The sequence below is a fragment of the Lissotriton helveticus genome, chromosome 5_1, assembly GCF_964261635.1.
Source record: "Lissotriton helveticus chromosome 5_1, aLisHel1.1, whole genome shotgun sequence".
Classification (NCBI taxonomy): domain Eukaryota; kingdom Metazoa; phylum Chordata; class Amphibia; order Caudata; family Salamandridae; genus Lissotriton; species Lissotriton helveticus.
Genome location: NC_136065.1, coordinates 2107411570 through 2107432462, shown reverse-complemented (window position 1 = coordinate 2107432462; position 20893 = coordinate 2107411570). Strand labels below are relative to the sequence as shown.

Genomic DNA, 20893 nt, shown 5'->3' with positions numbered 1-20893 from the left:
CTCGAACCCCACTTTATCCCAAGGATTCTCGGGAAGTGGAACAGGATGCAAAGGAGTACAAAGAGTCTTCCAATGTTTGTTCAATAAGAGACATTCTGCACAACTGTCAATTCATTCCTGATCTGTACATAATGGAGGGTGACCAATAAAACTGTTTAACCTTTACCATGCTTTCGTCATGAGCATGCGGGCGCTGTGCGGGGAATTATGCCCGCAGCGAAGGGGTTAATCCTTTGGCAAGTTTTAGTGACACCGAATTGTCCTTGATGAGTAGTTTGAAAGATAACTGTGCATGAAGACTCAGGTGGAACAAACAAGTCATGTCGCATGACCAAATTGATAACTAGGGATAACTCATCAGACACGTTTCCAAAAGGATCTTAGCTCAGAGGATAAAACTCTGCTCTCAGGGCCATTTGTTTGTAATAAAAGTTTTGACTTTGGTAAGTGTGGGGCCGTTTTCATTTGCTGTGTTCCACTCACTCTTGGAGAGAGGTGAACATTCAGAAATAGCATCAATAGCTGCAACCACGCACTCAATATCATCAGCTACCTCAGGAGCTTCATTCAAGGACATCCTTGATAAAGAGTCAGCCCTGAAGTTTTTTCCTCCAGGAATGCGTTTAATGATGAAGTGAAACTCCTGAAGTTTAGTAAGCAGCCATACTAATCTAGCGGATGCTTTATTAGAGGTGCTATTTGAAAGCAAGTGCATGAGTGGCTAATGGTCAGTATAAATCTCAAACGCACGAGATTTGGGCTGTAGAAGGTGAGACATCTGTTGGGGTATGATGGTCCGGTGTCGTTAAGTGCTTTGTGTGCGTGGGTGAGGAGCTTAAAGGTGATACTCTTGTTGACGGGGAGCCAGTGCATGTCTTTCAGGTGGGGTGTGATGTGGCTGCGGCGAGGGATGTTGAAGACCAGGCATACAGAGGCTTTCTGAATGCATTGTAGTTGTTTCAGGAGTTTGGCCGAGGCTCCTGTGTAGAGGGCGTTTCCGTAGTCCCACCTGCTGCTTACGAGGGCCTGGGTGACAGTTCTTCTTGTTTCGGTGGGAATCCACCTGTAGATCTTGCGGAGCATGCGGAGGGTGTTGAAGCAGGAGGACGAGACAGCGTTGACCTGCTTTGTCATAGAGAGAGTAGAGGATGAACCCCTGGTTACGCGCGTGGTCAGTGGGTGTTGGTGCTGTTCCCAGTGCGGTCGGCCACCAGGAGTCGTCCCAGGCAGAGGGGGTGGAGCCGAGGATGAGGACTTCTGTCTTGTCCGAGTTTAGCTTCAGGCGGCTGTTCTTCATCCACTCGGCGATGGCTTTCATTCCTTCGTGGAGGTTGGTTTTGGCGGTGAGAGGGTCCTTGGTGAGGGATAGGATCAAATGGGTGTCGTCGGCGTAGGAGAGGATGTTGAGGTCATGCATTCAGGCGGCGTGGTCAAGCGGTGCCATGTAGATGTTGAACAATGTCGGGCTGAGGGATGAGCCCTGGGGTACACCACAGATGATCTTGGGGGCTTTGGAGCAGAAAGGGGGGAGGCGGACGCTCTGGCTTCTGCCGGAGAGGAAGGAAGTGGTCCAGTCCAGAGCCTTGTCACGGATCCCAGCGTTGTAGCGGCGTGTGAGTAGGATGCGGTGCAAGACAGTGTCGGAGGCGGCTGCAAGTCCAGGAGGATGAGGGCAGCGGTTTTGCCGTTGTCCAGCAGGGCCCTGATGTCGTCGATGGCAGCGATGAGGGCAGTTTCGGTGCTGTGGTTGCTGCGGAACCCGGATTGGGACGGGTCCAGGATGCTGTTCTCTTTGAGGTAGCGGGTCAGTTGTTGATGGTCTTCTCAATGACCTTTGCTGGGAAAGGGAACAGGGAGGTGGGCCGGAAGTTCTTGAGGTCCTTGGGGTCAGCCTTGGGTTTTTTGAGTAGGGCATTGATCTCTGTGTGCTTCGAGCTCTCCGGGAAGGTTGCTGTCTCGAAGGAGATGTTGATGGCTTTCCGGAGATGGGGTGCGATGGTGGTGCTGGCTTTGTTGAAGATGTGGTGTGGGCATGGGTCTGACAGAGATCTGGAGTGGATGGTGTTCAAGATTTTGATGGTGTTGTCGTCGTCGCTTATGTTGGTCCAGGAGAACAGGGGATCGGTGGGGATGGTGGCCGTGGGGACGGGGGTCTCAGTGGCTGTCAGGCGGTCGTGACGTTGAAGCTGTCGCACAAGTTACTACTTGTGTAACGATATATCTGTAAGAGACATTAGTTAGTATTAGATTCCTTACCTTAGAATATCCCCAGGCGTCAGACTGGATCCGGAAATTTTTGCGTAGCAGTACCCTTGCGCGTCGGTAGGCGTCGTCTGCGGCTCCGCGTCCGTCGTCGGCGTCGTGGGCGTCGTGATGACGTCGTCGGAGTACTTAGACGCCGCCTCCGCGTGCTGACGTCAGTTCTTAGACACAGCTTTTCCGCGCCAGAAACGCAGAGCCATGTTAAAAACCAACACTGGTGCCATTGAAACTAGGGCCCTGAAAGGGGACAACCCTAACCCTAGATATTGGTTCGCAGAACGGGGAGGATGGGTGGGTCGGTAAGGAATCTAATACTAACTAATGTCTCTTACAGATATATCGTTACACAAGTAGTAACTTGTGCATCTGAAAGAGACACGTTAGTATTAGATACCCCAGCAATACCAACCCCGGTGGTGGGTCTGCGAACCAATAATCACACCAGAAAGTCCTGGAGGACGGAACGGCCAAAGAAGCCATCCCTCCGGACTTGGCTGTCCAGGCAGTAGTGTCTTGCAAACGTGTGCAGCGATGCCCACGTAGCTGCCTGACAGATGTCTTGTAAGGGCACACCCCTGCCCAGGGCAGTGGTAGTTGCCGTCGCTCGGGTAGAATGAGCCCGCAGTCCAACCGGGGGCTCCTTCCTAGCCAAGGAGTAGCATGCCTGGATACACAGGATGATCCACCGGGAAATGGTCCTCTTGTGCACCGCTTTCCCCTTCTTCGCGCCCACGTAACCAACAAAGAGTTGGTCATCCACCCGGAACTGGCGTGTGCGGTCCAAGTAGAATGAGAGCGCACGTTTTGGGTCCAGACGGTGGAGCCGCTCTTCCTCTTTAGAGGGATGCGGTGGCGGGAAGAAGGTTGGCAAGGTGATAGACTGCCCGATGTGAAAGGCCGTGACAACCTTGGGCAGGAAAGAAGGTTTGGTACGAAGCACCACTTTGTCCGGATGGACGGAAAGGAAAGGTGGAGTACAAGAAAGAGCCTGGAGCTCACTCACTCTCCTGGCAGAGGTGATGGCAACCAGGAAAGCAGTCTTCAAAGTCAGAAGGCGAAGAGGACAGTTGTGAAGTGGCTCAAAGGGAGCGCACATCAGGAATGTTAAAACCAGGTTCAAGTCCCACTGAGGCATCACAAACGGAACAGGAGGAAACGTGTGAGTGATGCCCTTAAGAAATCTGTTTACAATAGGGGACTTGAACAAAGAAGGCTGATCAGGTAGCCTGAGAAAGGCGGAAAGGGCAGAAAGGTAGCTGGGCAAGAGAAAGAAGGAAGAGAAGAACCTCAGAAAGAGGGGCAGAAAGAGGATCCACAGCCTTTGCTGTGCACCATGCCACAAATCTGTTCCACCTGCAGGCGTATACCGACTTTGTGGAGGGACGCCTGGCTGCCAGAATGATGTTACAAACTTCAGGAGGAAAGTCAAATGGCCTCAACTGTCGCCGCTCAATCTCCAAGCATGGAGGTGGAGACTGGACAGGTTCGGGTGGAGGACCGTCCCCTGCTGCTGCGACAGAAGGTCCTCCCGAAGAGGCAGACGAACCGGGGGATCGACTGACATACTGAGTAGCTCTGGATACCAGTACCTTCTCGCCCAGTCCGGAGCCACAAGGATGACTTGGGCCCGGTCGCGCTTGATCTTCTTCAGCACTCTGGGCAGAAGTGGTATAGGCGGAAAGGCGTACAACAGACCGCAACTCCACTCGCAACGAAAAGCGTCTCCGAGCGAGTGCCGCCTTGGAAATTCCAACGCGCAGAACAGATGACATTGCGCGTTCTCTTCAGTGGCGAATAGATCTAACCAAGGCTCTCCCCATCGCTGAAAGAGGCCTTACGCCACGTCCGAGTTCAGACGCCATTCGTGATCCATCATGCACCGACGGCTGAGCTCGTCCGCCCTGGCGTTCAGAGAACCCGCCAGGTGTTGAGCCACCAGGGTCACGCCCTGGCGTTCCAGCCATTGCCAAAGGCGAAGAGCCTCTTGACAAAGGATCCACGACCCCACCCCGCCTTGTTTGTTGCAGTACCACATGGCGGTGGTGTTGTCCGTGAACACCTGCACTACACTCCCCCGGACAGAGGGGAGGAATGCCTTCAGTGCTAGACGAATCGCCCTGAGCTCCAACAGGTTGATGTGGAGCCGGGTCTCCGCCGGAGACCAGAGGCCTCTGATCTCCGCCTCTCCCATGTGGCCTCCCCAGCCCTGGAGGGACGCGTCCGTCACAACTACGTGCTCCGGTTGGGGAAGGGAGAGGGATCTGCCGCTGACCCAATCGCGGTCCGTGAGCCACCACTGCAGCTGTCTCGCAGTGCCCTCCGAGATCAGGACGTGGTCGGATAGGTTGCCCTGATGCTGGGCCCACTGAAACTTCAGGTCCCACTGCAGAGCCCGCATCCGCCACCTGGCGTGATGCACCAGTAGGATGCAGGAGGCCATCAGCCCCAGAAGCCGCAGCGTCAACCTGACCGAAACCCGGGATAACGGCTGAAAGATGGGAATCAGAGCCTGAATATCCCGGACCCGCTGTTCGGGTGGATAAACCCGAAACCGCGCCGAGTTGAGAACCGCTCCGATGAAAAGGAGCTTCTGAGAGGGGCACAGGTGTGACTTCGGCACATTGATGGAGAACCCCAGCCGGTGCATGAGATCTGCCGTAGTCTGGAGGTGGCTGACGACTGTCGGGGGCGAGCCCGCCTTCAACAGCCAGTCGTCGAGGTAGGGGAAGACTGAAACCCCTAACCTGCGCAGATGAGCTGCGACCACCGCCATCACCTTTGTGAACACCCGTGGGGCGCTGGTAAGGCCGAAGGGGAGCACGGTAAATTGAAAGTGCTCGTGGCCCACCATGAACCGCAGGTAGCGCCGGTGGGCAGGCAGGACGGGGATATGAAAGTAAGCGTCCTGCAAGTCCAACGCTACCATCCAGTCTCCTGGGTCCAGGGCAGCCAGAACCTGAGCCAGAGTCAGCATTTTGAACTTCTCCTTCCGGAGGAAGCCGTTGACGTTCCTTAGGTCCAAGATAGGGCGTAGGCCTCCTTTGCCCTTCTTGGGTACCAGAAAGTAGTGGGAGTAGCAACCACACCCTACTTCTGGCCCAGGAACACGCTCGATGGCCCCCTTGGCCAAGAGGGCCGTAACTTCCTCCTGCAGAAGTCGCAAGTGATCCCCCGATACACGGTGGTTCTGCGGTGGCATGGCTGGAGGAGTCGCCTCGAAGGGGAGGGAGTAGCCCCTTCGGACGATCTGCAGCACCCACCTGTCCGACGTGACAGTGCGCCAGTGAAGGTGGTGATGGCGAACCCTGCCTCCCACTGGCGTCACATGGGCCTGAAAGCACGGACTAGGAGGGTTTTGAGGCGGATGCTGCGGGGGAAGGTGTGGACTGACCTCGCCGCTGCCCCCGACCGCCTGGACGGCGGTTCCCACGGCCACCACCGTGTTGGGTATTGCCCTGTGGCGCGTGGCTGGCGGCACGTGTGGGCGCACCCCTTCCGTGGCCACGAAAGGAGTGATAGGCAGCCGATAGCTGGCGTTGGCCCGAGAGGCCTAAGGACTTGGCCGTAGCCCTGGAGTCCTTAAAACGCTCAAGCGCATGGTCTGCCTTGTCGCCAAAGAGGCGACGGCCATCGAACGGCATGTCCATGAGCGTGCTCTGGACATCTGCCGAGAAGTTGGCGGACCTCAGCCAGGCGTGGCGTCTGACCGCCACCGTCGTTGCCATCGCTCTACCCAGCGAGTCAGTGGTATCCAGCCCACACCGGATGGAATATTTGGCTTCATCCCGGCCCTCCACAAGGGCTTGGCCGAGTTTGGCCCGTACCTCCAACGGACACTCTGGCAGCACCTCCGCGACCTTATCCCACACAGAGTGGGTGTAACGTCCCAAGAGGCAGGCGGTGTTGGAAGACCGCAGGCCTAGACTAATGGACGAGAAGATCTTCTTCCCATACTGGTCATACCTCTTGGATTCCCGATCCGGCGGGGCCGACGGGAATGCGGTTTGGGAATTGGAGGCCTGGATGACCAGGCTCTCGGGGGTAGGGTGGGAGGACAGAAAACATGGGTCGCCCGGGGCTGGGCGGTGGCGTCTGGCCACGTTCCTATCTACGGGCGAACCCGTAGCGGGCTTGGACCAAGTGCCCAGAAGAACGTCAGTCAAGGCCTCATTAAAGGGCAGCAGAGGCTCGGCCGAGCTTGACTGCGGTTTAAGGACCTCAGTGAGGAGGTTAGTCCTCACGGCCGCGACGGGGAGCTCAAGGCCCAAGGCCTTGGCAGCCCTCATCAGCACCACACTATATGTTGCCCCCTCCTCTGAAGCCACGGTAGGAGGGGAGACAAACCCAGTGTCTGGAGAGGTGTCCAGGCCACTGGCCTCCCCAAGGTCTCCTGTCCAGTCCTCATGAGACTGACACTCCCTGGTCAGAGGGTCCTCAGACCCCTCCCAGTCCTCTCCTTCACCCATCTCCTGAAATTCAGGGTCATCAACCAATGGGGCCTGTTCATAAAAGTGAAATTCACCCAACGGCGTCTGGAGCGGCGCCCAACGGGGCCGTCCCGACGGCCGAACAGGAACGGAAGGAGGACCGGGGTCGGCGCCGCCCGAGGACGGCGCCGGAGGCGACACCTGAGGGTCCGACGCCGGGAAGGCCGTCAGATCCACCGGCGACGAACCAGATCCCGAAGGACGGCCAGCGGCGTCCTGCGGCGCCGGGCCCGAAGGCGCCGGCGACGTCGGAACAACTGGACCCCTCGGCGCCGGGCCCGAAGGCGCCGGCGGCGTCGGGATAACGGGGACCTGCGGCGCCGGGCCCGAAGGCATCGGCGGCGTCGGGGCCGAAGCACTCAACGGCGTCGGGGCCGGAGCCGCCGACCCGCTAGGGCTCCCAGACGGGTCCGCTGGGCCCGGAGGCGCCGCGGAGCCCGTCGGAGGAGAGAGTTTCCTCATGGCCATGAGGAAGCGCTCGATCTCCTCCGGCGTCGCGTTCAGCCCAGGGACCGTAGGGTATGGGGCTGAACGCGACACCTGCGACTCCGACGGAGCCGCGTGGGTGGTGTCACCCGAACCCCCGGCCGCATCGCGCGAGCGTCGGGGGGAGTCCGAGGAGCGATGACGCCGCTTGGACTTCTTGTGCCGCTTACCTGACGACGACTTCGACCCGGAGGAGTGCGGCCTACTCTCGGAGCTGTGGTGGCTCCGGGCCCGCGACCTGTCCCTCGACCTCCCATGGGATCGGGACCTCTCACGGCGCGGGCCGACTGCCGGAATTCGAGGCGCCTAGGAGACCGCTCCCGCCTGGCTTTCGAAGAGAGGGCCCGGCAGTCGGAGCAGGCCTTGTCGTCGTGGTCGACGCCCAAACACGACAAACACACACGGTGAGGATCCGTGACCGACATCAGCCGGTCGCAATCGTCACAATGCTTGAAGCCGGGCATCCCTATCGGCACCGTTTCGGAGTCGAGAGACTTCGAAATAGCAATCAAAAAGGATCAAAAAGTTAGTCAAAATTGACTAGGGTTACTGCTTTTTCCAGATCTGCGCTAGCTGGCGCGGAAAAAAGAAGAACTGACGTGAGCACGTGGAGGCGGCGTCTAAGTACTCCGACGCATCACGGCGCCCACGACGCCGACGACGGACGCGGAGCCGCAGACGACCCCTACCGACGCGCAAGGGTACTGCTATGCAAAAATTTCCGGATCCAGTCTGACGCCTGGGGATATTCTAAGGTAAGGAATCTAATACTAACGTGTCTCTTTCAGATGTGGATGTCTGCGATCTTGCGATGGAAGAAGGTGGCAAGGGAGTCGCAGAGGTCTTGGCGAAGGTGGGATGTCGTTAGTGTTGGAGTTGGGGTTGGAGAGTTCCTTCACGATTTTGAAGAGCTCTTTGCTGTTGTGTGTCTTATCGTCTAGGCGGTGTTTGAAGGAGGCCCTTTTGACGGATCTGATGAGGTGATGGTGTTGGAGCATGGCGTTCTTGTGGGCTGCATAGTTGTCCGGTGTCGGTTCACAGTGTCATGTCTTCTCTAGTTTTCTGCAAGTTTGCTGGGAGGCCAGGAGGTCCTCGGTGAACCAACTGGCTTTCTTGCTGGTGTGTCTGTTGGAGGGTTTCTTGATCGGGGTGAGGGTGTTGGCGCAGTCGTCAATCAACTGTCTGAGGTTGCGGGCGGCAGTGTCGGGGTCAGTGGGTGGGCTCCGGGCGAGGGTGTTTGTTAGCTGGTCTTCGGTGACTTTGCTCCAGCAGCAGCGAGGGATCTGTAGGTGATGCGTGGTGGGTTTCCAGAAGGTGAAGTGTATGCAGCGATGGACGGTCCAATGGAGTTCGGTGGAGTGACTGAAGGAGACGTGGGAGCTTGCGAAGAAGATGGTGTCAAGCGTGTGGCAGGCAGAGTGGGTGGGTGTTGTGACGATCTGTCTGAGTCCGAGGTTTTGTGAGGTTGTCGATCAAGGTGGTGGAGTTGGTGTCGTTGTTCTCGAGGTGGAAGTTCAGGTCCCCAAGGAGGATGTAGTCTGTGGAGGCGAGGGCGTGTGTACTGACGAAGTCAGCGATGAAGTCGCTGAACTGTGGCCGGGGTTCGGGGGGTCTGTAGATGAAAGTTCTTCTGAAGGTGGAGTTGGGATCGGTGTGAATCTGGAAGTGCAGGTGTTTGGTGGTGCTGAGGGTGTTGTCGGTGTCGGTCGACACTCTGAGACTGTTCCTATGGACGATGGCGATTCCTCTTCCTGTTCCGTTGGTGCGGTCCCTGCGGGTGATCTTGTAACCGTCCAGGATGGCTATGGCGATGTCGGGTGCCGAGGAGGGGTTCATCCAGGTCTCCGTCAGGAAGGCGACGTCTGGGGAGGATAAGTCCAGTAGGTCCCAGAGTTCAACAGCATGTTTGTGGGCGGAGCGGGTGTTGAGAAGGATGCATCTGAGGTGGTTGCGTTCTTTCACGGTGGGTGGCTTGGCGGATCAGATGCTGGTGATAATGCAGTTCCGGCAGGGAAGGGTCCTTGGGTGCGCTTCGGGGCAGCCAGGAAGCAGGTGTATGATCGTCCGGTGATGAGTGTGTGGAGGGTGCTGGCATCGTAGTGGTGTCCAGTGTCGTGGTGTTCGCGGGGGCCAGGGGTTCTGGCGCTGGGTGAGGTCCAGGTGCGGATGGGCGCAGACTGGCTTGCCTTAGGCGTGCCAGCTGCGCGCCCGCTGCGCCGTCCGCTGCGAGGCCGTGGAGCGGCAGCCATAAGAAGGGGAGGTGGGAGGGAGGAGCAGCTGGGAGGAGGGAGTGGACGAATGGGCGAGCAGGGCGGGGCTGCAGGGAACGCAGCGGCGGGAAGAAAGGGGGCAGGAACGGCGAGGGAACCGAAGGCAAAAAAGGGCACCGAATACAAAGGGGAAAGGAGGAAAAGCGAAACACCTAAACAATAAAATAGAAGCAATACAGTACAAAGCAGGGGGGGGTAGGGCCGCAGGGAACACAGCGGCGGGAAGAACGGGGGCAGGAACGGTAAGGGAACAGAAGGCAAAAAAGGGCATAGGGCACAGAATACAAGGGGAAAGGAGGGGAAAAAAAAACAATTAAACTATAAAAAACCGAAGCAATACAGTACAAGCAAACCTACGGCCAACCACTGGCCACCAGGGATGAAGCGCAGGTGGTAGCCTGCGGGTGGAGGAGAGCCGCGAACTCGCAGCAGCGAGCAAGGAAACACAGGCACAACAGGTGGTGCTGTTGCGGCGTGGGGAGCGACCTGCCAGGAGCAGGGTCAAGGGTCGCTTTCTTCACCGCGCAGTGGGCGCCATAAGAAGGGGAGGTGGGATTGAGGAGCAGCTGGGAGGAGGGAGAGGACGAAAGGGCGAGCGGGGGCGAAGGGGACGCAGGGGCAGGAAGAACGGGGGCAGGAACGGCGAGCGAACCGGAGGCAAAAAAGGGCATAGGGCACAGAATACAAAGGGGAAAGAAGGAAAAACTAAACACTTAAACAATAAAACAGAAGCAGTACAGTACAAAGCAGGTGGGGGCAGGGCCGCACGGGACGCAGCAGCGGGAGGAACAGGGGCAGGAACGGCAAGGGAACAGAAGGCACAAAAGGGCACAGGGCACAGAATACAAGGGAAAGGAGGAAAAAAACGAAACAATTAAACAATAAAAAAACGCAGCAATGCAATACAAGCAAACCTACAGCCAACCACTGGCCACCAGGGATGAGGCGCAGGTGGTAGCCTGCTGGTGGAGGAGGGCCTCGAACTCGCGGCAGTGGTAGCAGCAGCGAGCAAGGAAAGCGGGGCACAACAGGTGGTGCTGTTGCGGCGTGGGGAGCAACCTGCCTGGAGCAGGGTCAAGGGTCGCTTTTTGTGAGTACGATCCGCATCCAAACCAGCCAAACAGTGGTTGCGCAGTATCGATGCGAGGGGCTGGAAATGCTCTGAGGCGATTATGATGATCTCTGCGGTGGGTGCGGAAGGAGTTCCTGCTCGTCGCCAAGTTGTTAAATGAAGGATGGGAGGCGGGTAGGTTTTCTTCGTAGATTTATTCAGAGTGAAAGCACTCACGACTGAAGCCGGACAGCTACGGAGAATCCAACACTGATAGTGGCGTTGCTCTGGATTCTTAGCAACCAGCTGCCAGCGCACATTTGGATTTCATGTTAGTTTACAGAAGTGTAGACATGGAGTCTACTGCATGCGAGTACTTCTAGGAATCTGCAAAATTCATGGGCTCCAGGAAGTCTGAAATGTACCCACATTACAGTAAATACTTTAAACTATGGTAAACTTCCCCCTTTTCTGTTTGGATGTTTGCGATTTGGCCTTTGTCTCCGTCTACTCAACAGAACACCGACACCAGATTCAGAGATCCCCACCCTCACGGCGGTAACTCACAGCCAAAGGCAGATCCGCGGATATGATGGATGCACTTTTGGCAAACTAAGGGCCTGAGTAGGATGGTGGGCAGACTTTAGTCCGCCTGCCACCCTCACGGAAACGGTACTGCCCGACAGGATGTCAGCGGTCCCTACATAGGCATTACGATGCAACCGCCACCATGGCGGTCGCAATGCCTATATTTTCTATTATGGCGTGTGCTGCTGGCTGCAGCACATGCCGAAAGACAAAAATGGGACACTGGACATATTCCTGCACTACATGACAGGCATCAGGCGGTGCCTGCCACATGGTGCAGGGATATGTAGGGGGTCACCATACGTGCCCCCACAGCTCATGGCCAGGGGGTAAAGAGGACTTGCTACGGGCCCCCAAAGTCCCTTTCCGCCTGCCTGGTCACAGCGGGTTAGCCGCCACTGACAGACAGACGAAAGGGATATCATAATCCCTTTGGCGGTGCCTGCGCCTGGCAGGCACCGCCGCCATTCTAAGGCTAGCTGGCAGTCTGCGGTTCACGCATCTGCCCGCCACTGTTATATGGCAAGCAGTAAACTTGCTTACGAAAGTGGGGAGACCACCACCGACAGCCTGTAAGTGGCAGTCTCTCTACCATCGTAATCAGGCCCTAAATTCCGAGAGGACTGCTGTTTGGTCCCCTCTGAATTCCTCTTTGATTAATTTTCAAACTCTCAAAGATTCACATGGCTGATCCAAGTATGGAAAATATGCATTGGGAGAAACCTAAGACGGGCCTCGCAATGCTTCTAAAACAGTGTCCCTGTAGTGGACGGGTCACCACCATTACATTTCTGCTGGTGAAGGTACCTCCTGCAGTCACTTTGCAGTTCCTTCAACTCTAATTGAGGGAGGAGTGCTGCTTAATTTGAGCCAGTGGTGACTGATGTTCAGCGCTGGCACGTAATTGGCAACACAGGCACTTATAATAGGCAGCCACATGGTGGCGCTGTTTGTCTAATTTAGAGATAAGCATAACAACAGTTGTTTAATAAGTCAATATACTTTAAAAATGACAATTACCTGCTGAGTAAGCTATTCTTATAGCTTTGGGGGGCCTGGAATTGTCACACTGGTAGGTTAGTAGGTTGTGATGGTTAGTAGCTGCCTTGGTAGGGGCCGGTAGGGGCAATGGGTGGTGAAAGCAGCAGTAGTCTCCTGATGAGGGCCCTTGCACTTATTTGTTTAACAAATTAAGCACTGGGGGGACCGTGAGTTTTGCAGAGAAAGGGAACCAGAAATCTAAGACATTTCTCCAAAGCCATCAAACTCTAAAGGAAACCATTAGGGCCTGACTTAGACTTCAGAGTATGGTAATTACTCAGTCAGGGCACCAGAGGAAAATACTCTACCTCCCTGACCGAGTAACTGTATTTCGATGTCAGAGATGTCTCCCAGGTCAGCAGTCATCTCTTAACATTGGCAGCAATGTATTAAAAGTTAGACGGACAGCTCCGTCAAAATGACAGCACTGTCCATCAAACTTTTAATATGTTTTTGTTTTTTCAAAAAAAAATCCCAATGTGGGGTTTTGGTTTAGAAAATAGAAACATTAATAACCCCCACACCATGGCAGTTGTGTCCCATGATGCAGGGGTCACATAAACATCTTTACTGTCTCTTATCACCACATTTTTCAAGACAATGAGGGAGAGTAAAACCTGCCCATTCGGCTGCCCACTCTAAATTAAGCGATGGTCGAATGGCTAAACCTTTCTCGAAAGAGACAGCACCCCACTCTTGATAAGGCCCGTCTTTGGAAAGAGACAGTGGCCCGCTCTTGACAAGGCCCATCTCTGGAAAGAGACAGTGGCCCACTCTTGACAAGGCCAGTCTTTGGAAAGAGAGAGTGGCCCACTCTTGACAAGGCCCGTCTTTGGAAAGACAGAGTGGCCCACTGTTGAAAAGGCCCATCTCTGGAACGAGACAGTGGCCCACTCTTGACAAGGCCCGTCTTTGGAAAGAGAGAGTGGCCCACTGTTGAAAAGGCCCATCTCTGGAACGAGACAGTGGCCCACTCTTGACAAGGGCCGTCTTTGGAAAGAGACAGTGGCCCACTCTTGACAAGGCCCATCTCTGGAAAGAGACAGTGGCCCACTCTTGACAAGGGCCGTCTTTGGAAAGAGACAGTGGCCCACTCTTGACAAGGCCCATCTCTGGAAAGGCACAGTGACCCACTCTTGACAAGGCCCATCTCTGGAAAGAGACAGTGGCCCACTGTGGACAAGGCCCGTCTTTGGAAAGAGACAGTGGCCCACTCTTGACAAGGTCCATCTCTGGAAAGTCAGAGGACTCTGACTCGAGTGGAGCAGCATGGACTCCCTGGGCTGCGCCTGAATCTTCTCAACAAGATCCTTTGGGCAATTCATTCACCCTGGATGATTTTGTCTGACAAACACTGCAGCCATCACCCTTCGGATTGAATCCTCAATTACACTGCCATTACAGTGCGCACCTACGAACGCGGGGCTGTATCCTGACTTTGCATCTCCACAGGTTCCTTCCCTGCCCCTGTCCTGAGGAAGACCCGCCAGCTAAGGATGTAAATTACCCTCTATGCACCAGGGTCTAAACGTCGACAATGCACCCACTAAGTGAGCCTGTACCAGACATATCACCCTAACCATGCCCAGCTTACAGATGATACCTCCCTGTACATCATTTGGAAATCAATCAGAAAGAAAATCTGTAACAACTTGTGAAGGACAGGCCCATTAGTGAACTGGTGTCATTGTACAACTGCAGCCGGTTTGCTAAAGAACAACATATGTTATAAGAACTATTTGCTGAATTTTTTCCATATCTGATCTCCTTCTATATCTGTCCCACTAACGAGCACAATTTCCCTTCTCACTCCCCTTGGAGCAACCTTCCTCCTTTTCCTGTGAAGCATTTGATTATGGTGAATTGTTACTAAAACATGCTGAGAAATAAATACAATCACCTTTGTAGCGATTTTGGGTTCTGTTTTGTCATTTGAGGGTGTCTATATTTGCATTTTGTGAAAATTGATGTACATTATTGGCGCTATGATTTAGCATATATGTTCTTGAAACAATGAATGTTTTATTAACTCGATTGTAATCAAGTCTAGGACCACTGTTGTCTTTATCGATCCTTACCCAGGTCCGCGGACTATTGTGGGTTACCCCATTATATTATAATGGGCATCTCTGGAAAGAGAGAGTGGCCCACTCTTGACAAGGCCCATCTCTGGAAAGAGAGGGTGGCCCACTCTTGACAAGGCCCGTCTTTGGAAAGAGACAGCGGCCCACTCCTGACAAGGCCTGTCTTTGGAAGGAGACAGCGGCCCGCTCTTGACAAGGCCTGTCTTTGGAAAGAGACAGCGGCCCGCTCTTGACAAGGCCTATCTTTGGAAAGAGACAGCGGCCCACTCTTGACGAGGCCCGTCTTTGGAAATAGACTGTGGCCCACTCCTGACAAGGCCCACCTCTAGAAAGAGACAGTGACCCACTCTCCCCACGCCTCACCTGTCACACATACTACTTAGCAGTCTATTCAAGCATGTCGAACCTCAATGTGTATTTTGTGGGCCATGTAGGGAAGGGTTCAGAGCAGATGTACAGAGAATAATAAAACAGTGAGCACCTCCCACCACCACATGAAAGAGCACTCACCAGCAGGCAATTTAGGTAGTTACAGCGCTGGGTCACCTCTTCCACAACAGATTTCATGAACAGGTGCAGATCATTAGGGGTCACGGCCTAGGGAACAGAAGAGAAGAGGGGTTCAATGATGGATGAATAAGAGGAGAGCCAAGGGGAGGGAGCAGGCTTCAGAAGTCTATCATGCACCTCACAGGCCAAGATCACTGAGCCCAGGTAGGGACTCAGATGATCTCAGGGCACGACGCATGCGTCGGCAATATAAAGCTGTGCTTAATTTGAGCCGGTGGCTTCCAGTGCTAGGCACCGGCGCCTATTTGTCTGCACCAGCACCTATGACAGTCTGCCACATGGGGGCACTGTTTGTCTAATTTAGATATTAGCACAACAACAGCGCTTAGAGACCAGTGGTGATTTGCGCTATACAAAAACATTGTAACATAACATAACATAACATAACATAACATAACATAACATATTTATTAATTCAATACACATTAAAAATGACTAATATCTGCCACCCAAGCCATTATTATAACTCTGGGTGGCCTGGAAGAGTTTAAGTTGCCACACTTGTAGGAGTGTGATGGTTAGTAGTTGTGTTGGTACGGCTATTTGCAGCGCTGATGGGGCAATGGGTGGTACAAGCTGCAGAGGCCTGCTGACGTGGGCCCTGGAACTTATTTTTTACAAAGTAAGCAGTGATATAAACCATATGGATCTACATACAAACAACATAGAGCTTAGCAATACTTTATTTGCTTCTTAAAGGAGATAATGTAGAACAATTAGTAGGAACTTGCACCAACTTCTGTAATCTAGAAAAAACACTGAACTGTCTTGCAAGCTAGTTATGTTCTATGTACATTTGTTAAATAGATCTGTATAGTGAGTAAACACATAGAGTATATACAAAAGGCAAATCTTTACCTGCTTAGAGAAACCCTGGATACATTAAGGAGTGGATGTTGGTACAGGAATCCTGCTTCGGTGAGATTATAGGGTTTTAAACCCATAGCTGCCTCGGATCTGCTGACCCCCACTGGCTCCGGAGGACATGCTTTAGTGGCTTAAGCTGCTTCTGGTCTCGTCCCTTTCCACAATAAAGCCTGAGCTTCAGAGCCAAGAGCTGTCGAACCCATAAATAGAGGTATTCCTGAACAAGAGCTGGGATCTGGCAACCAATGAGCCCTTCACTGGACGGACTCATCAACATGAGATGGAGCCAGAAATCTGATGAGCCCTTCAAGAGAGGTGCCCATCAATAAGACCTCAGATCCAACAGCTGATGAACATCAGAATGGAGGCGCTCCTCAACCCGAGCTAGGTTCAGACACCAGATGAAGCCTTCACTGGAGATATTCCTAAAACAAAAGTGAGATCTAACTGCGGATGAACCTTACGACGGAGGGGCTCCTCAACAAGAGCTGTGATCAGACAGCTGATGAGCCCTTCACTGGTGGTACTCCTTAACAACAGCTCCAATCAGACAACTGATGAGCCCTTCTCTGGGGATACTCTCGACAAGAAGTGGGGTACGACAGCTGAAAACACCTACACTGGAGGTATTCCTCAACAAGAGCTGAGATCAGACAGCTGATGAGTCTTTCACTGAAGGTACTCTTCAACAGCTGACGAACTATCTAATGGCTTCAATCTTCTATAGTAGCTCATATCCAACAACCGATGAGCCCTTCATTGGAGACACTCTCCGACAAGAGCAGGTATCAGACAGCTGATGAACAACTCACTGAAGGGGCCCCTTAAAAAGAACTTGGGTCAGACAGCTGATGAGTCTTACACTAGAAGGACTCCTCAACAAGAGCTGAGGCCCAACAGCTGGTGACCCAACCCTAGAGGGACTCCTCAACAAGACCCGACACAAAACAGCTGATGAGCCTTACACTAGAGTGAGTCCTCAACAAGACTTGAGACCCAACAGCTGATGACGCAAACCTAGAGGGACCCCTCAACAAGACCCAACACCCAACAGCTGATGAATTGTAGACTGATGGGATTCCTCAACAAGAGCTGAAGTCCAAAAGCAGCTGACCCAACCCTAGAGGGATCCCTCAACAAGACCTGACACCCAACAGCTGATGAATAGTAGACTGATGGGATTCCTCAACAAGAACTGGTGTAATACAGATGAAAAGCTCCTCATTTGAAGACTCCTCAACAACAGCTGTGATCAAACAGCTGATGAGTCTTACACTAGTGGGACTCCTCAAAAAGACCCGAGACCCAACAGCTGATGAATCGTACACTGATGGGATTCCTCAACAAGACCCGGGAACCAACAGCTGGTGAGCCTTACATTAGAGGGACTCCTCAACAAGACCTGAGATCCAACAGCTGATGAGCCTTACACTAGAGGGACTACTCAACAACCGCTGTGATCAAACAATTGATGAGCCTTACACTAGAGGGGATCCTCAACAAGACCTGAGATCCAACAGCTGATGTGCCTTTCACTATAGGGACTCCTCAACAAGACCTGAGAACCACCAGCCGACGAGCCTTACACTAGAGGGACTCCTCAACAACAGCTGTGATCAATCAATTGATGGCCTTACACTAAAGGGACTCCTCAACAAGACCTGAGATCCAACAGCCGATGAGCCTTACACTAGAGGGACTCCTCAACAACAGCTATGATCAAACAATTGATGAGCCTTGCACTAGAGGGACTCCTCAACAAGACCTGAGATCCAGCATCTGATGAGCCTTACACTAGAGGGACTCAACAAGACCTGAGATCCAACAGCTGATGAGCCTTACACTAGAGGGACTCAACAAGACCTGAGATCCAACAGCTGATGAGCCTTACACTAGAGTGACTCCTCAACCATACCTGAGACCCAATAGCTGATGAGCCTTACACTAGAGGGACTCCTCAACAAGACAGGAGACCCAACAGCTGATGAGCCTTAAACTAGAGGGACTCCTCAACAAGACAGGAGTCCAACAGCCGATGAGCCTTACACTGGAGGGACTCCTCAACAACAGCTATGATCAAACAATTGTTGAGCCTTACACTAGAGGGACTCCTCAACAAGACCTGAGATCCAGCAGCTGATGAGCCTTACACTACAGGGACTACTCAACAAACGCTGTGATCAAACAGCCGATGAGCCTTACACTAGAGGGACTCCTCAACAAGACCTGAGATCCAGCAACTGATGAGCCTAACACTAGAGGGACTCCTCAACAAGACCTGAGATCCAACAGCTGGTGAGCCTTACACTAGAGGGACTCCTCTACAAGACCTGAGATCCAACAGCTGATGAGCCTTACACTAGAGGTGCCCCTCAACACTTACTCCATTCTCAAGGACCGCAGAGACCTCATCGCTTAAACCTTTCTGATAGTTTATATGACCTCTATTTAAATAACTTTGCCTTGAAAAAGCCCTCGGCCTGCTGGCCACAGGGGGAAACACATGTTGGCTGTTTCTCTGTGCATTGTTCACCGTGACAAGGCGTAAAGATGAAAATAAGTAAAGACACTAAAAAATAAGGATAACACCTTTTCAATTATTTCAGAATGAAGGGATACAAACTTCCACCAACTGCCTAAACTGCCCCTCAACTAGACCTGAGACCCAATAGCTGATGAGCCTTACACTAGAGTGACTCCTCAACAAGACTGTAGACCCAACAGCTGATGAGACTTACAGTAGAGGGACTCCTCAACAAGACAGGAGACCCAACAGCTGATGAGCCTTACACTAGAGGGACTCCTCAAGACGGGAGACCCAACAGCTGATGAGCCTTACACTAGAGGGACTCCTCAACAAGACCTGAGATCAAACAGCTGATGAGCCTTCATCAACAAGACCGGAGACCCAACAGCTGATGAGCCTTACACTAGGGGGATTCCTCAACAAGACCGGAGACCTAACAGCTGATGAGCCTTACACTAGAGGGACTCCTCAACAAGACCTGAGATCCAACAGCTGGTGAGCCTTACACTAGAGGGACTCCTCTACAAGACCTGAGATCCAACAGCTGATGAGCCTTACACTAGAGGTGCCCCTCAACACTTACTCCATTCTCAAGGACCGCAGAGATCACATCGCTTAAACCTTTCTGATAGTTTTCATGAACTCTATTTAAATACCTTTGCCTTGAAAAAGCCCTCAGCCTGCTGGCCACAGGGGGAAACACATGTTGGCTGTTTCTCTGTGCATTGTTCACCGTGACAAGGCGTAAAGATGAAAATAAGTAAAGACACTAAAAAATAAGGATAACACCTTTTCAGTTATTTCAGAATGAAGGGGTACAAACTTCCACCAACTGCCTAAACTGCCCCTCAACTAGACCTGAGACCCAATAGCTGATGAGCCTTACACTAGAGTGACTCCTCAACAAGACCGTAGGCCCAACAGCTGATGAGACTTACAGTAGAGGGACTCCTCAACAAGACAGGAGACCCAACAGCTGATGAGCCTTACACTAGAGGGACTCCTCAACAAGACGGGAGACCCAACAGCTGATGAGCCTTACACTAGAGGGACTCCTCAACAAGACCTGAGATCAAACAGCTGATGAGCCTTACACTAGAGTGACTCATCAACAAGACCGGAGACCCAACAGCTGATGAGCCTTACACTAGGGGGATTCCTCAACAAGACCGGAGACCCAACAGCTGATGAGCCTTACACTAGAGGGACTCCTCAACAAGACCTGAGATCCAACAGCTGATGAGCCTTACACTAGAGTGACTCCTCAACAAGACCTGAGACCCAACAGCTAATGAATCGTACACTGATGGGATTCCTCAACAAGACCTGAGATCGAACAGCTGATGAATCGTACACTGATGGAATTCCTCAACAAGACCTGAGATCGAACGGCTGATGAATCGTACAATGTTGGGACGCCTCAAAAAAAGCTGACAGATGATGAAACATCTACTGGCAGTGCACGTCTAGAGTAGCTCCTATCCAACAGTCCTGCATTGGAGGTACTCCTCGAAATGAACTGCTTGAGACAACCAATGGTCCCTTTACTGGAGGTGCTTTTCAGCAAACATTAAGATTGCACTGCTGAGCCGGGGTCGGACAGATTATGCAACCTTCACTTGAGGTGCTTCTCAACCAGAACTAAGATTGCACAGCTGACGGGCCCTTCATTGCAGGTACCTCTTGACAAGAACTGAGATTAGACAGTTGATGAGCCCTTCACTGCAGGTATTCCTCTATTACAGCTGCAGTCAGACCGCTGATGAGTCCTTCACAAGAGGTACTAACCAACAAGAACTGTGGCCAGACAGCTGATAAAGCGTTCACTGGAGGTACTCTACAACAAAAGCAATGACCAAACAGCTGATAAGCCCATCACTGGAGGTACTTGACAATAAAATCAGAGACTAGACAGCTGATGAGCCCTACACTGGAGGTATTCCTCAACAAGAACTGAGATCCACCAGCTCATGAACCCTAGACTGGAGGAATGCAACAATAAGAGGCGAGATCCGACAGATGATGAACCCTGTACTGGCAGTACTCTTCTAGAAAAGCTCATATCCAACAGAGCTACATTGGAGGTACTGTTTGGAAAGAGCTGCCAACAGACAGCCAATGTGGTACTTTGCAACAAGAACTCTGGTTAGACAATTAATGGGACCTTCACTGGAGGTACGTCTCACGAAGAGTTGGGTGAGACAGCTTATGAGCCCTTCACTTGAGGTACTTCGCAATAAGAACAAAGATTACACATTTGGTGACCCCTTCACTGAAGGTGTCTCTCAACAAGAACAGACATTAGAAAGTTGATAAGCCCTTGAAATGAAATTAATTAAATGAAATGAAAATGTATAAAGCGCTCTAATACCCAGGAGTGTTTTAAGCACTAGACTCAGAAAAAGGTAGCCTACTGGAAACTAGAAAGAATACATGATAAACTATTGATTAAAGAGCCACATTTTAAGGGTTTTTCTGAAGGTTTACAGGTCTGATTATTTCTTTCTAATTCAAGGGAGAGGGTGATCCATAGTATGGTTGTGCCAGCAACTAAGCTCCTTCAGCTCCAGAAGAAATGTTTACATTTTATGACTTCAAGATTGAAGGCCATAGCAGGTCTTAGTGGTCTGGAATGAGTATACCGATGGAAGCTTTGCCTG

At 52.6% G+C, this 20893-nt stretch overlaps 1 protein-coding gene across 3 annotated transcripts in view; it reads right to left on the bottom strand.

The window, feature by feature from the left end:
* Positions 1-20893, bottom strand: part of CCDC180 (coiled-coil domain containing 180) — a 492398-nt gene that overhangs the window by 169374 nt on the left and 302131 nt on the right. For all 3 annotated transcript variants that reach the window (XM_078646144.1, XM_078646142.1, XM_078646143.1), the window contains exon 25: positions 14780-14866. In XM_078646144.1, the coding sequence (XP_078502270.1) occupies positions 14780-14866 (87 nt within the window). The remainder of the gene's footprint in view (positions 1-14779; positions 14867-20893) is intronic.